The 17,554-nt window shown below is 40.6% G+C and overlaps 1 protein-coding gene across 5 annotated transcripts in view; it reads left to right on the top strand.

The window, feature by feature from the left end:
- akna (AT-hook transcription factor) overlaps positions 1–14,831 on the top strand; it is a 152,439-nt gene extending 137,608 nt beyond the window's left edge. For all 5 annotated transcript variants that reach the window (XM_048558752.2, XM_059638127.1, XM_059638125.1 and 2 more), the window contains 6 exons: positions 545–667; positions 1,800–1,901; positions 2,432–2,551; positions 5,983–6,121; positions 6,986–7,160; positions 9,884–14,831. In XM_048558752.2, coding sequence (XP_048414709.1) covers positions 545–667; positions 1,800–1,901; positions 2,432–2,551; positions 5,983–6,121; positions 6,986–7,160; positions 9,884–10,030 — 806 coding nt within the window. In that variant the 3' untranslated portion in view covers positions 10,031–14,831. The remainder of the gene's footprint in view (positions 1–544; positions 668–1,799; positions 1,902–2,431; positions 2,552–5,982; positions 6,122–6,985; positions 7,161–9,883) is intronic.
- Positions 14,832–17,554: the final 2,723 nt, after the last annotated feature.

The raw sequence follows: 17,554 nt of genomic DNA, 5'->3' as shown, positions 1-17,554 counted from the left end.
CATGTTGCCTGGCCTTACATGATTTTGCAGAAATTAGACACTCTCAATAGTTCTCATGAAACACAGCAGACAAACTAAAATATTTAGAAGTACGCAGAAGGACAAAGCTTCACAACAGTTCTGGTTGTGTAGTTAGATATGAGCATTTATACACCAATGTGTCACAATCTATTATCAGTGATGTCCTTATATAATCTGCACTAGGGTCTTATCTGAATAGTAAAAGCAATCAGTTAATCCCAGTCATGTGTTAACAACATTTATCATAAACTGTCACGACCTCCTTGTCTGCTATTTTCCCGTTAGGTGACTTATCTTTGGTTTGCTGCATTCTTCTCCTAGAATGAGGCAATGATGAGAGATCAGTAGGTTTATGGATTGCACACCATGCAGTTTGTTGTTGCAGCATAACAGAAATCACTCACAATTAAGTCCCACATCATGCAGGCTGATTTTAAAAAAACCTTGAACAGAGTAAGATTAACTGAGAGGAGGGAAGTGAAAAGTGTCTTCACTGATATTGTATTAATTGTGATTCTTCCAGGTGCTGAGTCAGATGCATCTTCACCTATCCCTCAACCTGTTTCTGTTAGTCAGACGAGCAGGAGATCTTTTTCTCGTGAAAGACAAAAACGCAGGCCTGTTAAAGTCAAAGGACCATACACAGGTAAAAGGGCTATGAATTTTATTACAGCTGAAGAATGATTTTACAACTGAATGAATTTGATAATGCTGCTCTTAAGTCCTACCGATCACCTAATGGTATACTGTTTCCCTGAGGCCAGATGCTTTCCTATCTCCTACTCTCCTCTGACTGGATTGTTAAGAGATAGAGCATATTTTTAGGCTTACCCAGCTCCCACTAGAGTATCATGGATCACAGGCACCATCAGCATCCTGATCCATTTAGACAGTAAAGGATTGGATGGATAGATGCCATCCCACAAGAGTTCCATTCCATCAAATTGCCAGGGATAAAAACCTGTGATTCGCTGATCTCAAACTAAGTGACTGCATATTCTATTGTGGCAACTTTAATTCATCTCTCAATGGGAAGCAGGCAGGCAAGCTGTTCAAATTTACATTTCCTGCTCCATTTCTGCTGTTCAACTTTAACTGGACTTGACAGGGTTGAGAGAGTTATGTATAAATACCAATCCAGGTCTAATGATTTCTATTGCATTTCAAATGAGTCCAGACCAGGCCAAACTGAGCCTGCAATCTGTGGGACAGATGACAATGGCCTCAATGTTGAGTGTAAAATTTCCTTTGTGGAGCCAGGAGGAGTGAATGTGTTATTCTGGGACCCAGGTGGAAGCCTCCCTAGCCCTGGGTCCCACCTCCAGTCTCTTCTGAGATCCACACGGATAGTTATGACCTCCTTTGTATTAGATCCACCCCTCCCTTTCCTTTGCACTCATGAGATCATTTCATCACCAATTGATCTGTTGTTGATTGAAGGTTTAGACAAATCATGGCCCCATCCTCTGCGTGGAGCTGGAGGAGCACAGCAGGCCAGGCAGCATCAGAGGAGCAGGAAGGTTGACGTTCAGAAGGGTCCCAACCCAAAATGTCAGCTTTCCTGCTCCTCTGATGCTGCCTGGCCCGTTGTGCTCCTCCAGCTCCACGCTGTGTTATATCTGACTCCAGCATCGGCAGTTTTTACTATCTCTGAGTAAATTGTAGCCCCCTCCTCTGTGCTGTTCTTAAAGGAGGCGTGTTGCAATCGAAGTGCCATGACGTGTCCATTGTCTTGTTGTTCCCGAAAGAAATGGTTACTGGTAATAATTGTTTTCTAGGCACTGATTATAGTTTATTTGTGCCATTGAGCTCAATGGAGGGATCTATAGCCGGAGGAACATTCTGCCCTTACTGCAGACAAACCCGAGCACAGATGACTGGTAAGTGTAACGTTCAAGCCTGTTTTTAACTCTCTGTGACAGGGTTTCCCCAGGTTAATTTACAAGCATTGAATGAATGAGAGTGAAGCCAAGGGAACCGCATGTGGTAGAATGTTTAACATTCCTTTTTTGTGAGCATCTACTTTTCTTATAAAGAAAATTGCAAATGCACTAATTGGCAGCAAAAAGCATTACAGTCGATTTGACTAGTTCCTCACTTCCTGCTACTCCAGTATTTTTCAAAACTGGGACAAGAAGCAGCTGGATAATTTACGCACTAATACACTGTGCCACTGCAAATCTTAAAGTAAAATCTGAAAGAACTGCGGTTAAAGTAGTCCAGCTTTAATTCGGATCACTCTGCTCCAGCTATTCTCACACGATGTTGCTATTTCATTACATTAAAAGTTAAGATCTGACATCTCCTTCGGGTAATATGGCTTCACGTGGAGGGATTTCATTTATTATTTAGCATTCCTGTAATATTCACATTCCAATAGATGGTGAGACTGTGTGTTTTGTTTCTTTAGCAAATGTCACATCAAGGAGTGCTCCTATTTCCACTAGTAGCCTCAAAATGAATTCCTGCCCTGTATGTGAAGGATCTCAAACATGCACAGACCAGAAATTAGAAGTTAAAGCAGAACATGGTAAGTAGATTTCAGTGAAAGACAAAAATGATTATCATGCCTCTGTATGTGTTCAGATTTGGTTTGTGTAATAATGGATGCTGCTATACGGATCAAATACGTTCACATTCAGGACTTTCTGAAGTCATGAACTACACCATCACAATTGGGAAATTATGATTGTTTTTTAGCTTCCTTTAATAGTGTCTACACCTCAAACCTGTCTTAATTTGCCCTTATCAATTTTGATCCCCTCATGTCAGAAGAATGTAGTTACAGCCACATAAACAGTTTAAAAACCAGTTGTTTCTGTGCAGAGGCCCAGTACTATTTAAGCGCAGTCCAGCACATAGCTGGCCAGTGTAAGAACAAATTTCCCAGAGGTTGGAATACCTGCTGTCAGAAACTGCCTGTCACTCAGAGATCACCGGCTATTTATTCCCAGTGTTGGCTGCCAGTAATGCTGAGAGGCCTTCAGCATGCTGGTTCCATGGAGACAAGTGAATGAGGACATAAAGGGATTTGCGGGGAAGGGTGGGTCACCATCAAGATAGGGGTAGCGGGAGGTCTGCGCAAGAACAAATGAGCGGCTTTTCAGTGGGATCATTTCTTAGTTCCTTATACCAGACATGAAATACTTGACAATGGAGGACCATTCCCTCTCCCACAAGGACAAAGGCAAACACATGAGGCAGAGTAAACCTGTCCATTGACTCTTTGATCCACAATTAAATCCAGGTGAACAGGGGAATAGTTGCTTTTAACTCACTCATTAATGAGCCAAATTGACATCTAGTGTTCCAGCAAAATGTCGTTTCAGGAGTTAACAATTGGGTCTATTAAAATAATGAAAGGTTTCGACTTGGTCCATGTGACTACACTGTTTGATTAGATAGTTATGGAGGATGAGGTGACACGTATATAAGCTAAGTGAAAATAAAAGAACATTAGTTATTGAGAGAGAAATCTCAGTTCACAGAGTGCGAACGGACTGTCGAACAAGTTGCCAATTTGTGCAGTGAGTACAGATTCACTGCAGATGTTCAGTGTGATGAATTGTGTTGTACAAAAAGCAGGTAAAGCATTGGGCAACTTGTTTGCCAATCACTGTGGTCCCCCAAGGTCAGGGAGGTATTTTCTGGATTCTTTAGCCCATTAAAATTAGCATTGTATTTCCTCTGAATGGTTGCCATTCCCAGATAATATGTGGCTGCTGGTGGGTGCCGTGTCATGAGGGCCAGTATTGCATGGTTTTATATTCATTCATGGGATGTGGGTTTTGCTAGCTGCGCCCAGCATTTCGTTCCCATCCATAATTGCCCAAAGTGCATTGCTGTAGCTGTAGAATCAGACAGAGGCCAGGCCACCCGAAGATGGCAATTTCCATTCCTAAAGGACATTAGTGATCCAGAAAAATGACATGCATGCTATATTAGGCCAGCTCTTTTTTTCAGATAACAAAGTGTGGAGCTGGATGAACACAGCAGGCCAAGCAGCATCTCAGGAGCACAAAAGCTGACGTTTCAGGCCTAGACCCTTCATCAGAAAGGGGGGATGGGGAGAGGGTTCTGAAATAAATAGGGAGAGGCGGGGAGGAGGACCGAAGCTGGATAGAGGAGAAGATAGATGGAGAGGAGAGTATAGGTGGGGAGGTAGGGAGGGGATAGGTCAGTCCAGGGAGGACAGACAGGTCAAGGGTGCGGGATGAGGTTAGTAAATGGGAAATGGGGGTGTGGCTTGAGGTGGGAGGAGGGGATAGGTGAGAGGAAGAACAGGTTAGGGTGGCGGGAATGAGCTGGGCTGGTCTTGGGATGCACTGGGGGGAGGGGAGATTTTGAAGCTGGTGAAATCCACATTGATACCATTGGGCTGCTGGATTCCCAAGCGGAATATGAGTTGCTGTTCCTGCAATCTTTGGGTGGCATCATTATGGCACTGCAGGAGGCCCAGGATGGACATGTCAATTTATTTTGGAAAGTACATTTAGAAAATGGGACCCATCAAAAGAGAGCATATGTGGATTCTAAATGCAGCAGTATCTCAATTTCCTGCGACAGCTTGATCCTATATTTAATTTCTGCAAAGTGATGTAGTAGCTCCAGGAGTAAAGCCACATTCCTAATGTCTTCACTGCTGTCTCTACTCACAACAAAGCTTAGCTAAAGACCTGCAATGTGCTGAACTGCCAGCTATCGTAGGGCAAGATCAGAACTGGAATACACAGATAGAGTTTACATTTTCTGTGCTATCAATCGAGTTGGAAGCCTGCTTTAGATTATATTTGAAAGTCAGGGCCAATCCTAGCAAATCTGTTCAGTATTGCTTTTTAAAAATTGGTTTTATAGATGATGTTCACAATGTAAAATCTTCATTATGAAGGATAATAGAACTGTCAACATTTTAAATATCAAACTCCATGATAGTCAATGCATAGCACCAGTGAATACGACTGCACTGCAGGTTTCATGCTGATCACTTCTCTTTGAGGTTGAGTCAGGTATAGTTACGCATTTGCCATGACACCAAAGGAAGTGTGCTTAATTTGCCATCATTGTTTGAGTCACAATAAATTCCATTCTTCACTGGTCCGATTAGGTCACAAATCATTTCAGATTTTCTCCCAGTCGGAATCTTTTATCAAATGGATTTTAGTCTTCTGAAACAGAATATTTTGCATTGATGACAGAAGATTGCAAAGTTCTTGAAAAGGAACAATTAAGATATTTAGCCAGAAGCATTCAGGTTCAGAACTGTACATGCTGTTAAAACCATGGATTCCTTCATTTTCTTCTAGATTCTGACTGCTGGGGTGTGCAGAGCCTTAAGTGGATACAGTGCACAATGCAATTATCAATACACTGCAGAGAGGTGCAACTTTACAGAAATCAAACTTCCAACGCATGTTAAAAATAAAACTCTTCGAGCGAAGAGTCCTGTGATGCTAGCCTTTGCCATGTTCTATTCTCTTCAACATTGTGTTCTTTTTTAATGTTGCTGTTGTGGGAAGAGGATACCAATTAAAAGGTATTCAAGCTGAAGTCCCCACCACCAACAATAAAAACCATCTCATTCCCCCAATAGCATAGCAGTGTACACATATCAATAGATGTGACCTAACCGTGAATCCAACTGTGCCACCTCCCCCAGGATCTCTAGAGGTGGTGCCACACCCATTCTCCCATCTCATCAATGGAAGCAACTGGTAATGTCTGCTAAGCACCTTCCAGTGAAAAAGAATGCCGGGAGATGAACACAATAAATTGGGAATCAGACCATTGACCAGCGTGACTCAGCTCGTGTTTAGATTTTAAGTGTTGATTTAAAGTAGGATGTGCCAAAACACGAGAGATTTACTCAGTGTATAAACTGAGATTGGGTTAAATAGCCTTGAACATGGGATTGTCCATCCATCATTGAATGTTGTCTTAGTTCTCTCCCTTTGATATTGGCAGCTGCTAAAGAGGAGCTCCCCAAAAGTGCAGGAAGGAGCCATAAGGCCAGGAAGCAGCACAGTGTCCATATTGTTGAGCCTCCGCCGATGTTCAGCTACATTCCAACAGCTCACTATGTGCCTTATTCTTCACAAGCTTAGTGAGTATTACAAAACCAAACTTCATTTCTGTGGATCTGAGGGCTAGAAGTTTCACACTGCCATTTTGTAGGACGCTCCTAAAGGACATCTTAGGACTGTCATCATTCTTTTTGTTCATTTTTATTTTTTTGCTAATCATGTCAAAATCTGTTTGATCTATCGGTAACATTTTCCAAGCTGCTAAGCTCATGTTAATTTCCATACAGCTGGATGTTTATCCATTGCCCCCTACCAGACCTGCAAAAGGTTTTGCTTGGCCGTTCCTAGAGATGAAATCACTACTTCATGAAATCCACCAGGGCTGATGGACCCTAGGAATTGGCTTGATATTTACCACTTTGCAACATGTTCAGAAATCACTTGACAGTGAATTTTGGGGCACCCGTGGAGGCTTTTGTTGAAGGCCCCTGTCAAATGGGAGGCACAACATTGTCTATTTCTCCCTTGCCTCAGGCCCAAATGGATGGTCTCACTTTAGCCTATCTGAATCTGCCCTCAAGTCATATTGGAGTTCTTTCTGCTGCCTTTATTGTCTGCTTTCTTTCTTTGTCATGCCTACAGCAATATTCCTGATTTGGCAGCCAGTAACGGCCTTCCTCTTGCTGATGTAAATCCTGTTTGTTGTATAAAAACTGGCCCATGGTTCATTGTGAATAGCCTCGATCCAGGGACATGGGTCAGAGTCGCAAAACAATCTTGTGCTGACTTTCCCTCCACCCTTCTCCCACTAGTCAAACTTGCCCCAGAGGAATATCTATGGTAACGCTAACTCAATACAAAAGGAATTACAAGTTGGTGGTGATGCTAATTGTTTTAGTGCATTTGCTCAGCCTCTGATATGTTACCTTGGATTATTTGAATAGTTATTCTTCACCGGCCTGCACATACGTATCACCAGTACAGTCACGCTTCTACTATTCACCCAAATACAAAGTGAGAGAGTCAACCCCAACCTCTGCACGAAAGAGATCAAAAAGCTACCGTCAGCGACCCTCAACAACAGATGACATTTCCTCCTTTAATGGTGAAGCATTTGTGGTAAGAAGAATGTTTGCATTCCCTGGTTCTCTAACTTCTCTCTTTTTGAAATGCCAATCAGGGTGAATCATTAATGCTGAAAATTAGTAATACCTCTGACTTTCTAGACCTGTGAAATAACTCGTCGGAGGTAGACATCCCATTACCAATCACCCTTTCTTTACAAATGCACAGCCCTTAACAATAGCACTGCGTTGGGCATTCAGAGGACCCAGCGTCCCTGACATTCACTCTTTAACGTCAGCCAAGGCTCCCTGGTTGGACCAGATTAACAGCCTCAATCAGGGAACTCGTATTTTGAGGTCCAGCTGGCTGACCTCATCAAAAACACAACATCCTGTACATTTTTTAAAGTACAGCTGAAATTAACACTGGCATTTTGGAAGGTGGTGGTAAAATGTACTACAAGAGGCTAAACTTAGTGAGCAATGTTTTCTGTATGTTGTAAATCTGACTCACAGATTGGACCACTAAGGGAAATTAAATTTAGTTCTTATGGAAATGAGCACATAATCTGAAATGAATCAAAATCAACATTTGACCATCATACAAGTTAAAACCACTTCTGTGGAGATTGGAAAATCCAGACAGATTTACACAAGTTCCAAGCAAACAAGTAATGCAAGCTTAATTTTGGATCCAGTTTTTACAATATTAGAGATGATTATCGAAGGTGAAGTTTTTGTGCATTTTCTGACATATGATTACCAACTATTGTTCACGTGACATTCTGACCATGTGATGCCTAATCACATACCTTCTACAGAAGGGTAAAGCCGCCATAGTCTTACCAGACCATAGGGCTGCTCGCTCATTAGAGAGAGAGAGAGAACGGGAGTTGGCAGTGCCTTAAACTGAGGGTCACCATGCCTCAGGTGAGGGGAGATATAGGGGAGAGGCCTTTGTGGTAACCTCAAGGCATGCAGGAATTGAACCCACTTTGTTGGCATCACTCTGCATCGCAGACCAGTATTCCAGCCAACCCCACACAATCTGTGTTGTTGTATTTATCTTATAAAGGTTAGGTGAGAATATCCAAGAGCTATGGGTCATTCATGTTCAGGAAAAGAAACAGAAATGGAGAAGGAGGGGAAATGTGTCTGATGGTTGGTGTGGACTTTCTGGGCCGAAGGGCCTGTTTCCACACTGTAGGGATTCTATGATTCTGTGTAAGGCCCCATTCCATCCCTCAGTTCCTAATTTACCAGTACTCAAATTAGCCTTATTCCCCACTCTGGAATGCCATTCCCCATTCAGAACCCCATTCTGTAATCTCCTTCTCTTCCTCCTTTCTAAAATTAGAACCGATTTGTTCCACTGCTGACTCTCCAGCTGCAGTCCATGTGACCACAGCTGTTTGAGGAAACAGTCAGATAATATCACCAATCTGAAGAAACAAATCAAAGAACTGCAGATGGTAGATATCAGAAACAAAAATGGAAATTTCTAGTGAAACTCAGCAGGTCTGGCAGCATCTGTGGAGAGAAAGCAAAGTTATAACATTTTGGGTCCAGAATTGATTTCAGCTTGGAAAAGGTTGGTATATTTGCTAGAGAAAAAGTGTGGCGAGGGGGAAGGAGTAAACGATTGTTAGAGATGGAGCCCAGACAAAGAGAACAGCAGGTAGGCAGAAAAGGAATGGGTAAAGGTCTGCCAGAGAAAATCAGAAGTTGCTAATGGGGACCTTTAATAGCTGACAATGGGTTGACTGTGGTAGCGGTCTATGTGATGACAAGGCCTGGTGTGCGTGGGAATTGGGGTAAGGACTTGGGAGAAGTTGATCTGTCCACACAAATGATCCTGAGCTTCTGTTTGCCTGCCATTTCAACTTGGCCAATATCTCCGTCTCAGGCTTGCTGAAGTGCTCCAGTGAAGTTCAGCGAGAACTAGAAGAACAGCATCTCATTTTCTGCTTAGGGACCCTGAGCCTTCTGGAATCAATATCACATTCAATAATTTTAGCGACTAAGCACTTTCTACACTGTCCTTAACACCACTGTCCCCATTGCTGCACACCACCACCAAGCCTTGTCATCACATGGGCTGCGACTACAAACAACTTTTTGTCAACTACTAACAGATCCCATCAGCAGCTATTCATTGTCCCAGATTGATCTTTACCCATTCCTTTGTCTGCCCAACTGTTTTTCTGTCTCCCTGGGCTCCATCTCCACCTAGTGTTTACCCCTTTCACTGCCACCCCCTCCCCCAGACATCTTTGGCATATATACCAACCTTGACCTAGCTAAACTTAGTCCTGAAGAAGAGTCATCGGAACTGAAATGTCGACTCTGATTTGTCTTCACCATTGCCGCTGAGTTTCTCCAGTGATTTCTGTTTCTGTCACCGAGCCAGAGGCCACTCTAACCAACAGCCAGTGATATCACAGGATGTTTAAGTCACACATCACCCAAATCATTGGAGCTGGTGGTTGGGGAAAAAGTACTGGAGCCCAGGAAACTCTTGGTCATTCTGAAAGGTTATCTTTCAAATTTGCTCTTTAATGGGATGTGGGCCTCATTTTCAAAAGTTAGTGTTTGTCTCTCATTCCTAACCTCCCAATACCTGGCCCTGCAGTGTACCCAAACACTTTAATTTGCGACTCAGAGCAGAGCACCCAATTTGAAAAGAACTCACCTGTTACCAGAAGAGAAAATGCAGATGGATTTTGTTGAGGAATCTCAAGTATGTAACCTTTTCATGTGTGTTTTTTCTTCCCAAAGCTGTCGGATCTCAATTGCTCTCTAGACCAGGCCATCAGTGCAGCCAGGACCATAAAAAGGACCACAAAGAAAATGGTGAGGTCACTCTCATCAGACCTCTACAAGGCCAAAGCCATCCAAGAATGTCACCAGTTATTAAGTCACTGACGTCAGAGTATTGTGTTTTGTTTGAGATATTCCTGTATCATTTAAATACTCTTGTAATTTACCTTAAGGGCATCACATACATGCATTTGTTGACGCACTACTTTGTGTTTGACAAGCCAGCGTGTGAATTATTTCTGCACACAGTTCCCTTCGGCTTGCCACCTTATGATGGTACGTGTTGAAAGCTGACCTCAAGCAGCTGGCTCACAAACAAATGACTCATGGATCCTGGGAAATGACGTAGGTACATTACAAAGGGCACAGAAAGGAGTGAACGTAATGTTCACTGTGCATCAGTCACATTGCAAACTCACTGATTTCATTCAAACAACGTGGAGAAAGTGTAGCCTTTAAGAGTCACCAACCAAATATTGCTAAATAGTACTCAGAATTCTATTGCTTAGATTCACAGAAATGGAAGGTGTTACGTTATACAGATGGAGAATCACCAAGAGGAAATGAGGGCAATTCACAAAGTGTAACTTGTGAGTCTTGTCATTGTGGATTATTTTCCAAATCAATATTTTTATTCATGCCATTTGTTTGCATTGTCCCATAGTTAAATATCTATGTCATAGCTGTAAAAGATAGCAGGCTGTTTAATTCTCTGCCCGTTGTGACTCGCTGTCAAGTGGCAAGATTTCCATTACTTCAAATCAAGATCACCTGCCAGTCTGTGTTGTTTCAGACTGGCCAAATGAGTTACTTGTGTCTGAAATAAGGTGTGAATGATCTTCTACATGTATTTGGGTTGTTACATTAGATAAAATCCATTAACAGCAAGAGAGAAGTATCTGTGCTCACACTGAGAAATTTATGATCCTAAAATGAAACCTGATGCACAAGTGGGACAACATAAACGTTATTATCTTGTACATATTGTAGGGTTGTTCAAAAATTTGTTGTTTTAACTTATGTAGTTCGCAGTCTTTTTACCTCAAGTGCCATGTAAATATTCTGGAGGAACTCTGGTACTAAACTACTATGGTTTTTAGTGACCTTAGAAATAAACATGCACTGATGCAATAGCTTGTATCATAGCACTGTACTTTTCCTATTAACAAGGTCTTACACACTCTGTTAGCTGGTTGGATATGTTACCCAACTCTGAAATGTTCTTTTAGTTATTAATCTCAGGATAACATGCTGCATCCAAAATAACAATCTTAATTCCATGCTAGCCTCATCTATTTTCAATAATCAGTCTATTTTTGTTCAATTTAATTTTATAATTTAAATTGAAAGGATTGGAGGGGGGTGGTTACAGGATGAAATATAAACCATTCAGTCCTGAGTGTGTGATTGCTAATCAAATGATTTCTTGCCAATGTTTTGAATTTTCTGATTTACTGGATAAAGTATGTTTAAGGATTGATAGCCTGGCAATGGATATCAACCCTCTGCAATCAAGAATCAATATTGTATCAACAGCATCTGACTGTACTGAATCCAATTTGGTTTGGCTATTATTTATTACTGTTTAATTAAGTTAGGGTTTTCTGTGTGTTGTAAATCTGTCTCACAGATAGGACCACTAAGGGAAATTAAATTTAGTTCCGATGGAAATGAGCACATAATCTGAATTGAATCAAAATCAACATTTGACCATCGTACAAGTTAAAACCACTTCTGTGGAGATTGGAAAATCCAGACAGGTTTACGCAATTTTCCAAGCAAACAAGTAATACAAGCTTAATTTTGGATCCAGTTTTTACCATATTAGAGATGATTATCGAAGGTGAAGTTTTTGTGCATTTTCAGATGTTATGTTTCAGTCTGAAGATTCTGAATCTTTGCATTCAGATTCTGTGTCTCTTAATGCACATTCAAAGGTTTAAAATCATTGCTTCTCAGGCAATTCCCTTTCTCAATCTTGCTTAAGAGCCTGCAGGTTTGTATGTCAGAGACGACTTAACACCATTAGCTGTGGTTTATTATAAATTTGCGAAATATTACATGGGCTCTATCATTATATCAGACTTCATAAATTTGATTTTCATGCTATTGTCTGCTGCATGCACTCCACAGAATGGTTATGGGAAGAATCTCTCTGTTGCTATTCACTGGATGAAGGCATTACTGACAAAGCTAGCACTTCTGTCCATTAACACATCCCCAGTTACTTTGCTGTTTTCACTTTTTGTGTAGAAATACGTGTTACCTTCAAGGGACCAACTTGGGTGCAGCCAATGCAGAAATTTCTGGGTTGTTGTGCATTTAGAAGGAGCATATACTTTACTTATTCCTAATTGTCCTTGAAAAGATGGTGGTAGGCTACCATTGTGAAAGCTGTGGGTGGCATTCTAAGTCATTTCAGAGGGCAGTTAAGGGTCAGTCATATTGATGGGGTCTGATATACCTAATATGTAGGAGCTGGTAAAATGATAGATTATTTCCCTAATTACTTGATCAGTGATTCAGATGTGTTTTTAACAACACTCTGGTAGTTACATAGCTACCACTAGCTTGTTAAGATCAGATTTATTTAATTAACAGAATCTATAGCTGTCATTGTGGGATTTGAATTCACATCTCTGGATTTCTTAATCTCATAAAGTAACCACTATGTTACCATTCCCACTGTAATGACTGTGGAATCTCTCCAGTGTGGAAGCAAGCCATTCAACTCATCGAGTCCACACCAACCCTCCAAAGAGCATCTCACTCAATCCAGCTAGCCAATCTACTTAGCCTGCACATGACAGGGCAATTTAGCATGGCCAATCCACCTAACGTGCCCATCTTTGGACTGTGGGAGGAAACCAGAGTACTCAGAGGAAATCTGGGCAGCCCAGGGAGAATGTACAAACTCCATTTTGACAGTCGCCCAAGGTTGGTATTGAACCCAGGTCCCTGGTGCTGTGAAGCAGCAACGCTAACCACTGACCTACCATGCCACCCAATGGCACAATGGAAATACCCTAGCCAGACCCTTCATTTAGAGCTTTTAAGTGTGTTTGAACAGTAATATGGAGGAAAAGGTACATGAATTGAATGAAATTTTAAGCAACAAGTTATTCCAATGTTGTCTTTTAAAGCATTTGAATTGGTTCATAAAAAGAGCAAAATAGACTTAATGGCTGACAGATTGCCTGAGAAACATGTGATGTTCTTTGACAACTTCTTTATTTTGAGTAACTTACTAACCACTTCTAAAGAGGAATGCCTCTGGACTTTGCACAAGCCAGTTGAGAGAATTTGTCTTTTATAAAGACTTTTTTTTCAAAATTGAATACTTGTGTGTTTTAAGATGTCTTGAAGTTATGAATGAATGTTCACAGGCACTGTTCAAAAGTGGAGCGTGTTTTAACTTTAAGGATATAACTACTTGCATGTTTCCTGTTACCATTCGGAATGCTGGGCAGTTTTGAGGAATCTCATTTGGTTGTTGCAATTTTATTGTATTTTTAGGTGTTAACAACATGTTATAAAATTACTGGATTCATATGTTAACTTCCCTTTGACTCGCCTTTTATATTCATGAAGTCTATGAAAGGAATGTAGTTCTTTGGGAGTTTAAGGATTAATGTCAGTTTGAAACCCCAAAATCAGATCGGGGGTATCATAGACTAAGCTATCATATTTGGAATTGCACTTTTCGAAGCATTTCAGAAATTCTGTCTGCTGATTTTAAATTTTGTCAAGCATAACCAGCAAAATTGCAGGAGATGCCATTGGATGGGGCCAGATGAACAGAGGCTCTTCTAGATTCTATATAATATGTTTAAATCTCGTTCACTTCAGTTTCACACTGTTTACTGTCAAACAGACCGCACATAAGAGCATTATTGAACATTATGTTCATCAGAATGGAAGCCTGCGACATACATTGTGAATGGAGTATTATTCATTTTATGCATGCATTCCAGTTACTTTTAGCAAATAGAATAGTTAATTGTTCATTTACAGCATTGAATGGTGTTTTAAAGTCTATCGTAGCTAGCAATAGTCCTAATGCAAATTGAATGAACCACTATCAAGTATAGATTTTACTTAGAGGAAGTAGTTTTTATCCAAACATGTAGAACTGACAGAAAGTAAGAAACAAACAGTTGATCCATTGAGCTTGCACCACACATCAGAACAGGTAGAATAGGCCACTAAAAGATGCAAATTATTTTTCTCCAACCCCTTCAGCTGTTAAAACTAGTCCAGGAGTTCATGTGGACCAAATGTTATCCATAAAGACACTTGCCTTCTACTCTGCCACAAAGAAAGACTGGTCCAACTCCTTTTTGAAGTCAATAAGAACTTTGCAAGAAATATTGGGAGTACTCTTTCCATCCTTCCCTAAGATTGAACACATTAGTGTTCTAAATTAAAGAACAACTAGATTGAGTCAGTTATGGTTCAGGGCTACACTTGTCATGGACTTTGTAGACACTTATTGTTTAAGAAAGCATTTTTACAAGCACATACTATTTTTCAAAAGTTGATGTTGCTTCTTTAGTTTGTATACAGAATGCAGTGTAAAAACAGTGCATTGCATTTTTTGTAAAGTTTGTTTGAAATCCAACCTCTTCAGGTAAAGCTGCTATTCTGTCCTTTTAAACAACTTCTAAGTCTTGTTTTATTGCAGTTAATTTTTATCTCAGTAAGTCACTATGAATCTACCTGTTTTGTAAAATCATCCTGAAATGTGAATGAGTTAGTTACAAAATCAAATAAGTATTTCTTTTTAATAATGAACACAAGCAATAAAGAATGTTAACTGATCCTGGAAAAAATATTTTTTTAAATATTTATTATAAATTTTGTCATAAATGTGTTGTTAATTAGTACTATTTGGCTACCTGTGCTTTTCTACCATGTTTTTATCCTGTAAGGGATGATTTTTATATTAGAATAAATTGATCTTCTGGAATCTCTTTTGCTTGTTGTACTTTTATGTATTTTTAATGTCTTTTTCTCTACAGTCTGTTTAATATATTCTTGTCCAGATTAAATATAATAAAGGTGTCCAAACTTTAATTCATAACAGAAAGGCTTTGCATTTCAATAGCATTTTTCATGACTTCCAGAAGTTCCAAAGCATTGTACAGCTACTTCAGAATTGCAGTCATTGTTATAGGAAATGTGAAAGCCAATTTGTGTACAGCACACTACCAAGCCAGGACATAAGAGGTAATTGTCCTTCTCCTCTTCAACATTGACATAGGACCTTTTACATCCCTTTGAGATGACAGACCATAAGAAGCAGAAGTAAACCATTTGACCTACTGATAATACTCAACTTTATTTTCTGATCTTTTCCCCATACCCTGTGTTCTCTTACTGAGTAAAAATCTATCTATCTCGGACTTGAATATACAAATGACCCAGCTTCAACATCCCTTTGCGGTAAAGAATTCCACATCTTCACTATCCTTTTGAGAGAAGAAATTCCACTAATCTTAGACCTAACTAGGCAGCCACTTATTCTGAGATGCCCTTTTGTCTGAGACTCTTCCACAAGGAAAACAATGTATCAGCACACACCCTGTCAAGCCTGATGAGAATCTTATGTTTCAACAAGGTTACCTCTGATTCTTCTAAACACCAACAAGCAAAGGCCTAAACTACTCAACCTCTCATAAGAAAATCCATCCAGGCCCGTGATCAGTGTAGTGAACCTTCTCCATACTGCCTCCAATGCAAGTATATCTTTCCTTGAATAAGAGGACAAAAACTGTTCACACTATCGTAAATATTATCTGAATAATGACTTGTATAGTTTTCACAATATTTACTTATTTTTATACTCCAGTCCCTCTGAAATAAAGATCGACATTCATTTCCATTGAGCTTTAATACGTTTTCCTACACCATTGTCCAAGGCTCACTTCATTAACATATGCAGCATGCCTCTACGGAGTTATTTTCCTTACCCTGCACACAGAAGCAGCAAAAAAAACTTGATGGTGCTGTGATCTTCTGGAGTACATGCTACAAGCACATTATTTAAGTTCCGTTGTGAACTATCTCAAACACTGCCAACCTGTTCTGAAGTAACCACTTGGTTCAATGCAGTGTCCATGGTCTGGAGGAACTAGCAGCAGAGAAACAAGAAGGTTAATGATCTTCTGTGCTCCACAAAGTGCCACTTTTTTCCTCTACTACATCGCATTCATATTAATTCTGCCATTTCACCCACAACACAAAAACACTCAGAAGCCACAACTGTTACACCCAGCATCTTTCCTCAATGGGTCTCACCCACCCCATCTCCCCAAACACCAAACCCTTCCTGCCCTCTGTTCAAATAGGACATTACTATTTTTCCTGGAAATAAGGAACCAACACCCACCTCCCCAACCCCAATTGCCTATTTTCATAGAATTCCTGCAGTGTGGAAGCAGGCTATTCGGCCCATTGAGTCCACATGGATCCTTTGAACAGTAACACACCCAGACCCACCTCCTAGCCTATTGCTGTAACCCTGCATATCATGTGGCTAATCCACCTAAACTACACATCCCTGGACACTGGGCAATTTAGTATGGCCAATCCACCTAACCTGCACATCTTTGGACATGGGCAATCTGACGAAACCTGAAAGATTCTGAGGGGGCTTGATAGAGTAAAAGTTGAGGCAGATATTTCAACTAGTGGAAGAATCTTGAATTAGGGAACAGAGTTACAGAATAAGGGACATTCATCTAAAACTGAGTGTGAAGGAATTTATTGTCCAAGAGGGTAGTAAATGTCTGGAATTCTCTGTCCAGAGAGATTTGGAGGCTTGATCACTGGAAGTGTTTAAAGAGAAGGTAGGTAGATTTTTGAAAAACCAGGGAACTGAACACTTTGAGGAGCCACCATGAAAGAAGAGTTGAGGTCTAGACAAGATCAGCCATGATCCTATTGATTGACATGGTGAAGTTGAGGGGCTGAAGGTCTACACCTGCACCTGTTTCTTATGTTCTTTATAAGAGTAGTGCCTCTCCTTGGATACAAAGCAGCCTGACAGCAATATTGCAATGTAAGGTGTCAGTGACCCCCCCATGTGCAATAATGAAACACTGAACTGTATCATAACTGAGTCCCAAATGTGTTCTGGTGTTGTGGGATGGCTGGCGCTTTGCCAATGCCAACCCTCAGTGGATGGAGGAAGCAGGCAGTTGCTGCCCATGGAGCATGCCCTGAGGTTTTGGGAAGATGGATACCCATAGGAGCAAGCTCTGATCAAGCTGGAACTATCAGATACCAATTAGATTTTAATGTCAGAAATGATCACCATCTAACTTTTCCCAGCTACCTGGGAAAACAGCAAATTACATATAAATGAGGTGAGATTTTAATAATAATCATGTTAATACAAGTAAATAAGCCATTTGCCACTCATTACAGAGATTCTTATAGAGTCATAGAGATGCAGAGCATGGAAGCAGACCCTCGTCCATGCCGACCAGGTATCCTAAATAAATCTAGTCCCATTAGCCAACATTTGACCCATATCGCTCTAAATCCTTCCAATTCATATACACATCCAGATGCCTTTCAAATGTTGTAATTGTACCAGCCTCCACCACTTCGTCTGGCAGCTCA

The sequence above is a fragment of the Stegostoma tigrinum genome, chromosome 29, assembly GCF_030684315.1.
Source record: "Stegostoma tigrinum isolate sSteTig4 chromosome 29, sSteTig4.hap1, whole genome shotgun sequence".
NCBI classification, from domain to species: Eukaryota; Metazoa; Chordata; class Chondrichthyes; order Orectolobiformes; family Stegostomatidae; genus Stegostoma; species Stegostoma tigrinum.
The sequence above is the reverse complement of the archived record's forward strand: the minus strand, read 5'-3'. Positions and strand labels throughout refer to the sequence as shown.